The 10,390-nt window shown below is 36.5% G+C and overlaps 1 protein-coding gene across 1 annotated transcript; it reads right to left on the bottom strand.

Moving 5' to 3' along the window:
* Positions 1-3,426: 3,426 nt before the first annotated feature.
* On the bottom strand, positions 3,427-9,896 carry LOC139150230 (26S proteasome regulatory subunit 10B-like). Its single transcript, XM_070722467.1, has 10 exons — positions 9,826-9,896; positions 9,598-9,637; positions 7,710-7,945; positions 7,306-7,393; positions 6,971-7,032; positions 6,513-6,698; positions 6,142-6,262; positions 5,148-5,228; positions 4,404-4,475; positions 3,427-4,100 (listed from the first exon to the last, which is right to left on the bottom strand). The coding sequence occupies exons 3-10, from the start codon at positions 7,845-7,847 to the stop codon at positions 3,982-3,984; spliced, it is 867 nt and encodes a 288-aa protein (XP_070578568.1). The 5' UTR covers positions 7,848-7,945; positions 9,598-9,637; positions 9,826-9,896; the 3' UTR covers positions 3,427-3,981.
* Positions 9,897-10,390: the final 494 nt, after the last annotated feature.

Here is a 10,390-nt window from a genome sequence, read left to right as displayed (position 1 = left end):
ACTTGTGAGTGTTATTTCCCGTGACAAATATAGACTGAACATAATTTGGGTGTTTGGCAATCCATCTGTCGTAGAGGGCGGTGTATGTCGTCATTAGAGATGGGAGTGATTGTATTGTTGTGATAAGGCGACTTTTTGTAAAAAAAGTTTGTTGTGATATAGAAAGCAGGTTTTTTTTGTGAATTTGTGAATTTTCCACTATGAAAGATCAAAGCTTTTTGGAAGAGTAACATCAGCACTGGGCAATGTTTCTGTGATTCAAATAATGGGCACTTAGCTGCCTCACTTTTCTAAGCAATAGGAATGCAATTTCTCTAATATTTTCAAAATTTGATCACATTGTGTGTATCTTTCTATCAAACAATGGCCAGGCTGAATATCTGTGCCTGCCTGCTATTTGAAGCTTAACTATTTTCGTGCAAATGCTAGAAATTACCATATACATGATGCTTGGCGGGAACATGTTCATTTAAAATTTTCCAATAGAAAATACTGAAATTGATACAGGATGAGAGTTTGTGCACAAATAATGAAATTTGATGCAATATTTAATGGCTTTCTGTTATTTTGCTTAGGGAATTTTTAAATATCATTCCATCAACAAGAATTTCTATGGGTGTTATCCAAAGTGATTATATATTTCTCTGAGAGCGAAAACAAACACTTTGAGTCAAAAAAGCATATTCACTTGATCAAACCTGGTCTTGCATATTCATAGCATGGTAACCTGATACATCTCTGGCTTGTGGGTGAAATGTTTACACCATGGAGTTCACTCATCTGGCAGGAACATTATTCATCTATTTCAGAAAATTCCAAGTCGACACACATGTTTTTTTCTCTGATTTGCTGTTTTTGAAAACCCAACTATCATAAGTGACATGTGTTTGGTTGTAAATTTTGTTGTCCTAAGCCACTGGGTCAGAGCAGTTCATTGCACTCCTGTGACACTAAAACACAGGCACCCCTGCCTCTCCTTTGAACACAAGGGTGGAGTCCAGAACAGGCCAAATGGCACACATCAACAACTACGATCATAAACAGACTACTAAAACTGCTGACCTCTGACCTTGTTTGAAGTGATACCAGTATTTCATGTGGCACTTCGTTCTGTGTTTACTGAGTGTATCACCTGTAATACATCATTCTTGTTGGGACTAACACGGAAATCAGTGCAAATGTGAGATCTTGATCTGGATGAACAAACACACTTATGCATTGACGTGCATGTGGCATGTCCCTGATTGTCCCAAGCTGTCTCTCTAGCAGAATTTAAATCAAAGGAATGAAACACTAAAAGTGGCACACCTGTATGTGCATTCATATATGATAGCTGTTCTCTATAAGTGAACATCTTTATCATATTTCAGTATTACATGCAAGCCACAGTATGGAATGGCGCTGTTCTGTACGCCTTCACAATAGCGCCCTCAGTACCATGTATGCCAAACTGTAATAAAATATTATTGAATTCATTAATTAAGAAGTGGCCACATGTTCATTCAGCAAATAAGTCAGTTGGACTCTGTAAACAATTAGTCTATTTGAAATTTTGTTAGAGACCTAGGACAAGATTTTTTCCCCTTGTGAAGACACCTACAACTTTGTAATTTTTGTGTACACAAACATTTCTCATTAACAAAGACAAGTACATATAAGACACTGTTTATGTTCCCCAGGGCACAAGTCAAAGCAACCAAATGTGAAAGATATTCTGTATGAAACCATGAACAGAAGAATGTCTTCGAATCTAACCATTTGAAGGTATTGTAATATCTCTCTTGACCTTGCAGCAAGTGCATGGAAACCATAATTAGCAATTTTGGTACACCTTGTGTTCCCATTCAAGCAAAAGTAAGTTAAAGCCCCTGTAGCTGTAACTCTTAAAATTTGCTGACCTGAAAAAGGCTTTCTCTTTTTCTCTGGTTTTCTGTAAATTCTACAGATTTAAAGGACATAGTCTTTTACTACTGAAAAATTGGACAAGTAAATTTAAATTTTAACCGTTACCATTTTGATTTCCCGCCATTTTAAAAATTGGTAATATTGCAAAGAAAACATAGCATATGGTGTCCCAGTGGAAAACATTCAGCTCTATACATTCTATTCGACTACTCTGTTGTTTCTGTGAAGATTTCAATGCATATATGAGCTGGGTACTGTGCTTTTGCTTTATTTGCATGAGGGCGCCATTTTATTTTTGGGCAAACATTAATTATTTATCTTGCTCAAAATTGCACATGTAGTCCTAGTGGGTAGTTTATTCTACCTGTATAAACACCCCTCAATGAGTACATTCCAACGAACTTATTTTAGTTTGGAAGTAAAATCACAAAAATAATGCTAAAAAGATAAAGCTATCGGGCCTTTCTTTGTTTTTCGTCGTTGTGTCAGTTTTATGGAGGTGTTCATCAAAAAGAATTTAAACTGGACGAATCACTTTTCTGCATACAAATCTTAGTTTACAAGTTTTGTGAATTATACTCAAAGCACCTAGATGCCTGTAGAATGTCACATTCTACTGTACATTTATGAGGAAGTGAAAATAAATTTCTGCTTGGATTCTTGAATGGGCATCCGTATTACATTGAAACAATGAAGTAAATATAAAACTTAAATGTGTGCAAAATGTTCGTGTTTTTGAACCACCTGCTCGTATACCTGTCAAAAATTTGAACAGATGCAAAACAGAGAATTCATTTATTTTGGCCTCATCAGGAACTTCATCCTCTGTACTGACAAAACTTAAATTTAAAACTTGCAAGCAACATTTCCCATTTGGTGTTACTCAATCACCGTACAGATATTATAGTGCGGCGGGGATAATTGTAACATAGCTAGGGATTCGCAGCAGTAGCCACACTAATCCCTACCACAGGCGACATTTTACACCTCCTTTTTGGGTATTGCAAGTTTTCCAAAATATAGTACTTTGAACCAAAAAAAAGAGACAAATGAAGAATACACTAGTTTCACTATCGATCCTTGACTCCGTGAACACTGGCAGAACATAGACCTTGCTCTAGGTTACATGGATGTGAATCGATGATTCAAAATGTATGCCCCAATGGCTGTCAGCTTTACAGACGCGATTGTCAAAATTATAGCAGATTATGTATTATTTAACTAGTGTACATGTATTATTTTCACCAGTGTGCGGAAAGTGTGATCTCTAGCTGGACAGCTCCTATCAAAATCTGCTATTTCTGCCATGTTTATTGAACCAGTTGGGCACGTGCAGGACTGAAAGAAGTTCAGTTTGGAATATTTAAATTTACTGGCAGCACAGATTGGTGGGGGCACACAGTCAACAACTGGGAGACTCTCTACCTTGGTTAGAATTATCCACACCGCACTTCCATCTCTGTGCAGAAATTGTTGGTAACTAGTAATGAAATGTTAGACATGATGACAACACTAATAATATTGAAGCAGAATCTATGAATGGTTTATTTCTACATCTTATGAGACACATAAAAATAATAAAGGTACATTATACAAAATGTATATTACAATAGAACTTACATAGCATCTACTACAATCTGTACTTAAGATATATGTCCCCTATAACAAGTGTGAAATTCATCCCAGAATGCTGGTTTACAGGGGGCCAGACAGCCCGCAGAAATTCTAATGAGGATGTTATACAGAACTTGCTCCTTGTGAGAGAAACTGCTTTTTCATGACTGATATCCTGTTTGTGTGAGAAATACTTGTGACATGGTAAATGAATGACGACAGCCTTAAACTTGTATATGAAACGGACCTCTTGTGCAACTGGCCATTATCTTCAGGCTGTGATTCTGTTTCAAAAACTTTTGACTTCTGCACTCTCAACAAATAACGACACTGTTGGTTAGAGACCAACCAACCTGCATTGTAAAGTACCAAAGGCATAATACCTTGAATGCATACTGGGTGAACATTAATTTTTTTTAAACCAATTGTTTCTTTAGAAGGTCAAGAATATCTCTAATGTCTTTACACTGGCTTGTAGTCTAATTTGGACTCCAATTTTTTGTTATCTCCTACTTTACGCACTGCTTTCATGAAATCTTCCTCTATAACATACTCTCTCTCAGCACGAATTGCATACATACCTGCAAAGACAGTGAGGGAATGCTTCATTACCAATTTTGAATAAGTAAACTCTTTCAAAATTAAAAAAGAAAATTGTGTACAACTTTCAGTATGTGATTTTAACCTAGGACATTTAAAGTGCTATTGAGTGTTTACAGTTAATATAGAAAGTGGTTAGCAAGTGGTTATTATGTCATTTTAAATCCATTTCAATCTTAACCTGAAAAGGTTACTCTGCTAGTTATGGAAATTCAAAAACACAGTATAAATGGCGATACTCAAGTTTTTCTAGGATAAAATGAAGGCTGTGAGATCTTACTTACCAGCTTCTGTGCATACATTCCTGAGATCAGCTCCGTTAAAACCATCAGACAGTTTAACTACAGCTTCAAAGTCTGTAATTTCAAGGAAATGGATAAACATCACAGTAAACATCAGAATTATTTCATCATTTCGTGAATTATAAGCTGATTAAAATACTCTGCAGCAAATTCAATATAACTTTGTCACTGATCAGCACAAAATTTTTGCTTTGATCACTAAAATTGTGAAGAAATTGAGAATGATGATTATATCAGAAGTTTGTATTATATGACATGAAAGAACAAACATTTTACAGATGACACAGCTATGTGCTGATCAAGAAGCTACAATGCACTGTACATAATCTAAACCCCAAGATATTGAGAATTCATCCTTGGAAATTTCATAGTCAATTTTACACAAGAAATTGGTGTTAGTATATGTTGAAATCATATGTTCATCACTGAACAAACAAATGATGCTACCACTTTTCAGAGAGTTCCACAGCGTTATATCAAGAAATGTTTCTCTCTTTGAAGCCTTGTGACTTTATGATATCAATTTTGGAACTGCTTCACATGCAATCCTTGAGTATTAAGAAACCATTTGAATATCAGCGGTGCAACAAATTTTCTTGGGGGAATCACTGCATTATGCACACAATGACTTGTGTAAGACTTGTCCTACATGTGTGATTGATAACTGCACTCTATTTTCATTCTGTTGCACAAATATCAACTTGAAACAGGAAGATGTACACTCACCTATATCACCATGTTTTGTTATTGGTCCTGCATGAATCTTTAAAATATCCATTCTAGCTTGTTCATTTGGGATGGGAATCTCTGTACATCAATAAAAATACCGCAAATAATTATCATTAATAATACTTCCATATTTTGCATATGATCAGATGTTGCATGGTCAATAAATGAATAACAATTATCACTTACTGTAATATACCTCAATAAAACCTTTGCAATACACATAAACATAACATGTTCTTTGCCAAACTTGACCCTTTAATCATTATGGCTGGATCTATTCTATTGATACGGGGAATGTAAACGGTGTAAAAGCAGCTTGGGAATCAGAATGTACTACAGAGGTTGTCCGTTTACTGCAGAATGCATTTTTGGGCACTGTCTTAGGCTGTACACATTTGACAATACTCTTCCAGTGTACTGCTTTACAATATACGGACTCATTTTGACATTCGTGTTGAAAATGGAGTTTCACCATTGTGTTTTTGTGAAACTTCTTCCAAATGAAGTGAACATGGAAATTACAGTCATTCTGAATGTCAAATGTCATTAAACCTTAGTATTGTAACTCCAATCTTAAATTTCCCCTGTGGAGAATTTGAGAAAAAGTTTAACATTAGTATTTTGAGGTACAGACAACGTCCTATGGTGCATTGAAATGTTTTCAATTTTCACATCTTTCCATTTGATTTGTAATTTTAACAAAAATGTGAATCTCTTCGTCTACCTCTCTGGAGTGAGACACAGGCCATTTCTGTCTCTTTCATAGAGGTAGACACCTTGGCAACTCATCACAATTACATTACATGCTTGGTAAGGCAGTACACATGTGACTTACTTGTGAGTTACTCAGGATTTGCACATTTCAAATGTCTACCTGAAAATCAAGCTGCCTTGACATAAGAATTGAACTGTCATTGACAACAAAACCTTCTTTACTACTTCTCAGCATCACAATAGAATGTTCAGAAATATTATCAGATATCTGACATACCAATTTTCCTGTCTAATCTGCCTGGTCTCAACAATGCTGGATCCAGTGTGTCTGGTCTGTTTGTTGCCATGATCATTTTGACTTTACCCAGTGTGTCGAAACCATCCATCTGATTCAACAGCTGTGACAGGGAACAAACAACATACAGCTATTTGTTACATTTGAAGTGACAGCGTGGTGAATTGCCCTCCAGAGATTCATGAATATTTAATGTCAGAACACTGGTTACAAACACTAATCTGCCATCTTAGATGCCATTTTGACATTTGGATTGCGGAAAAGAAAACTGAAGGTGTTAGAATTAAGAAGCTCTAGGAGCTTTTTCGTGGCAAGCCCTTATGAATATGTGTGTATGTTCTCTGATTACTCACTTCCATGAGTGTTCTTTGGATTTCTCTATCAGCCGATGTGCCTTCTGAAAATCTCCTTCCTCCAATGGCATCAATCTCATCCATGAAGATTATACATGGCTGGTGATCTCTGGCATAGCCAAACATTTCACGGATTAGCCTGGCACTTTCACCGATGTACTTATCAACAATAGCACTTGACACAACCTGAAAGGAGAATCACAGAGTATGAGAGAAGTTACTATTAATTTTGATGATTCTGATTAATAATTTTGATGAAAAAGTATGTATTTTAGAATCATCACACAAGAAATTTAGTAAGTGGGTTGAACACTTACATTTTCATTCATTTCACAAGATACAAACGAAAATGTGATTAATATCCATGAAAACTGTCACTGACAAAACTTGCAACAAAGTCCTTTTTTATTTACAATAAGAATTTCAAGCATTTGCTCTCCTGTCGATTCACATCTTACCTTTAAGAAGTTACAATCTAGCTGACTTGCAACAGCCCTGGCTAAAAGTGTTTTACCAGTACCTACAGAAATCAAGTACACAACAACATACACATGACAGAGTGAGATGCTATGGCAGAAAACTGTTCAAATTGTAAATAGACAAGTAAACTTCCTATGCAAACAAGATCATCTTTGTATTGGTGTGATTTCTAAATGTTTAAAAATATTATGATATCTCTAGAGTCAGCGTTGGTTGCCTTTGTTGGTGACTATACAAAAATCTATTTCTGAGTTCAAATACAGTATAATGTGAGACTAAGCTCTAGTTGGGTGCTGATTTCTGCACTACCTACCTGGAGGCCCATATAAAAGACATCCTTTTGGAGGGGTAATGCCAACACGCTGGAACAGCTCTGGATTCATCAGTGGTAACTCTATTACCTACATCAAATCAAAAATTAAAGATAATGATTAAATACACTTTTTGCCAGATTCATATGCTGTTATCCATGTCCAAATTGAATAACAAGAGTAATCCCAACATGTCCTAAATGAGGCATTTCAAAGACTTGACAATTTGAAGGCTCTTCAGACATATACAAACGTAATTTCCCTCAATTTCTGTTTTGCTAAGACATACATAAACACAGCAATTTTACTTGACCTGACCTGATATGATAGTGTGAGCCACAAACTGCTGAACAATGTCGTAGACTGGGAACAAATCATATATTTTCTGATCACAAGACTGACATACCTCTCTGAGTTCTCTGATTTGTTCTGAAAGACCACCAACTTCTGAGTAGGATACATTTCCTGGGTCTTCATGTGACATGTTGTAAACCAATGGATCCACTTCTCTGGGTAGGTACCTCATTATCGTTAGTGTGGTCATATCTAGTGCTACTCTGGTACCTGGCTTTAACTTGATTTTGTCAACACCTCTACGACAACCAACTACATATCTTGGTCCATTTGTGGCTTTCACGATAACTGATCCAAAGAGTTAAAGAAGCAGAATGATAGTTAGGACATGAAAATTTGTTCAGTTATTTATACTGTAGCTGATATACTAGATTTCAAACATTCCCAGAACAAAAGTGGACTTTCATAACACCTACAGGTTTATCAAGTTCAGGTGTAAGGTCAGTATAAGGTTATTTACTATACAAAGCAGTGTTCTCCCCAGGATCAAGCAAAAGCGTAGCGGCTAATTTGCATAATCATTTGCATATCATTAATTTATATTTGCATATGGATATAAGCTTGCACATGCACCCACGCATTCATGTACACTCACAACAAAATGCAATGGTAACACACAAGTATGCAATTTGAACATCATGGAAACTCTTTATTACACTTAAATAAATCATCACAGTATAGTACAATTGCAATTAAAATAGAAGATTCAAACAGTAACAGCAAGTTCAGATTGAAAGCAAGAAATGGTTCGTCTGATTGGAGTTTCATTAATACATATATTGCTAATAAAATTGTCAAAATTGCCAACAAAGAGAAAATTCACAAGTTTAGGCTTTACACAATTCAAATGTAATTGAGTTTTATATCATTTTTGAACGACAACACCGCGAATAATGTTTCATCACGGGGATCAATTTCAACCAGCCCCCCCCCCCCCCCCCCCCCCCCCCCCCCCCCCCGCGTAACTACCACTGCCACTGAACATCGTCGTTCGATTCTTGATTTTAAAAATACCACCAAGATGATCACAAGACATGAACTAAGTACGACTAGAATCACTCGAAAATCAGGTGTAAAATCTTTCAGAGAACGTGTCAGAGTGGAACCACACGCGACGCCAGGATCAATGTCAACACGTTATAAACACGTCGGCCAACATGGCCGCCGCCATATTGGAATTCATGCAATGTCAGAATGTGAACTCGATCGCGATCGTGATCGTACTCGGACAAAAAAAAAGATCATCGTTGTAAAATCATAATCAACCTCACTAGTCAACTGCTTCTTTTGTTTCTTTTGCGGTCCATTTCGTTGATCAAAGCATGGGAATGTGATCAAAGGCCCCGCTAGTGCTACACCGCCTAACTCTGTGAATACTTGTCCTCGATGTATACCGACTAAAAGGTCTTTGTTGGTCGTAATAGTCGTTGTAGAATGAAAACTTGTGAACAACCCAGCCGATTCTTCTATTGTTTTAACGTTCCTCTCAACACTTACGGACAAGTTATCGGACGCATACCATACTTCACACCTTCCACTCTTTCACCAGGTTGAAAGTTGCAGTGAGCGCTAGTAGACAATGCATGCAACAGCTGGTAGCTACGCAGAGCGCTAGCGTGTGAACTAAAGGATGGCGGGAATATTTTAAAGCGTAGCGGGGAGAATCAAAGCGTAGCGGGGAGAGGCGAAAGCGTAGCGGGCCGCTACGCTAAAATGGCCTGGGGAGAACACTGCAAAGATTTCCCTTCCATAGTATTCCATATTATAAAAGTTGGGTCCATTCTCATGTTGTTATCATCAGTATCAATATCAGTCTCCTGTACAGAATTAATTCCACACTTAGGAAATTGATGAACTTGGACTGTAAAGATGACAGATGACACCCTGGATTGAGAATTTCAGAGCAGAGAGAATATTCAGAGTGCAACTGATTAACTCACATTTTTCTTCTGTAAGCTGTTTCAACACTTCACCAACAATCTGTAGAAAAAGTTGATAATTATATTACATTGCATGGATAAAACACATTTTTTGAAAGTATCATGCTTCACCATATAGTAATTATTCATCATGTTTAAATGAGTCCGTGTATGTATTTTCAAAATGCATAAAAAACAAATTAGACTTGCTATACAAAAGGAGACAATATGGTACTTGTCAAAACTTACCTGTCCTACACTCTGAAGAGCTTTTAGATCATTCTCTGATTTGTCATATGCCTTGGTCAGCTCTTTGAGCTGCTCTCCGCACTGTGTGGCAGAAAATAAGATACACATGTTTATATTATCCTGATTAACAAGTTTCATCTAGAGCATATTCAAATATGGATAAACATGCCCCAAACTCACTCGCACTGGATGTAGAACTCCATAATTGCAACCTGTACTCTGGGCACTTATAAACAATTATGTGTTATAATATAGATAGAATAAACCCTTCAACACTTGAGTAGTGATGTGACAATGTACGCACATGATAGATTTGTAACCAGAAGGTTGACTACTGATACTTGATGGGACGACTGTTATTCAGTCTTTTCTCAATAATGTGATGGTATGACATGTGATGGTCTTCTGTAACAACAGTAAAATGTGGTCCAAATTGCCTGGTATGACTCTGAGTGGCAAGGTTTCAATTAGTTTTACTAAATTAACATTAATTCTTCATGTATAAGTATTATCTACCAAAAGTCACAAATGGACCTCAACTTTTTCCAAATTTGCTTAAAAATAA

This window comes from Ptychodera flava, chromosome 14 (assembly GCF_041260155.1).
Source record: "Ptychodera flava strain L36383 chromosome 14, AS_Pfla_20210202, whole genome shotgun sequence".
NCBI classification, from domain to species: domain Eukaryota; kingdom Metazoa; phylum Hemichordata; class Enteropneusta; family Ptychoderidae; genus Ptychodera; species Ptychodera flava.
This window is presented reverse-complemented; position numbering and strand designations above follow the sequence as displayed.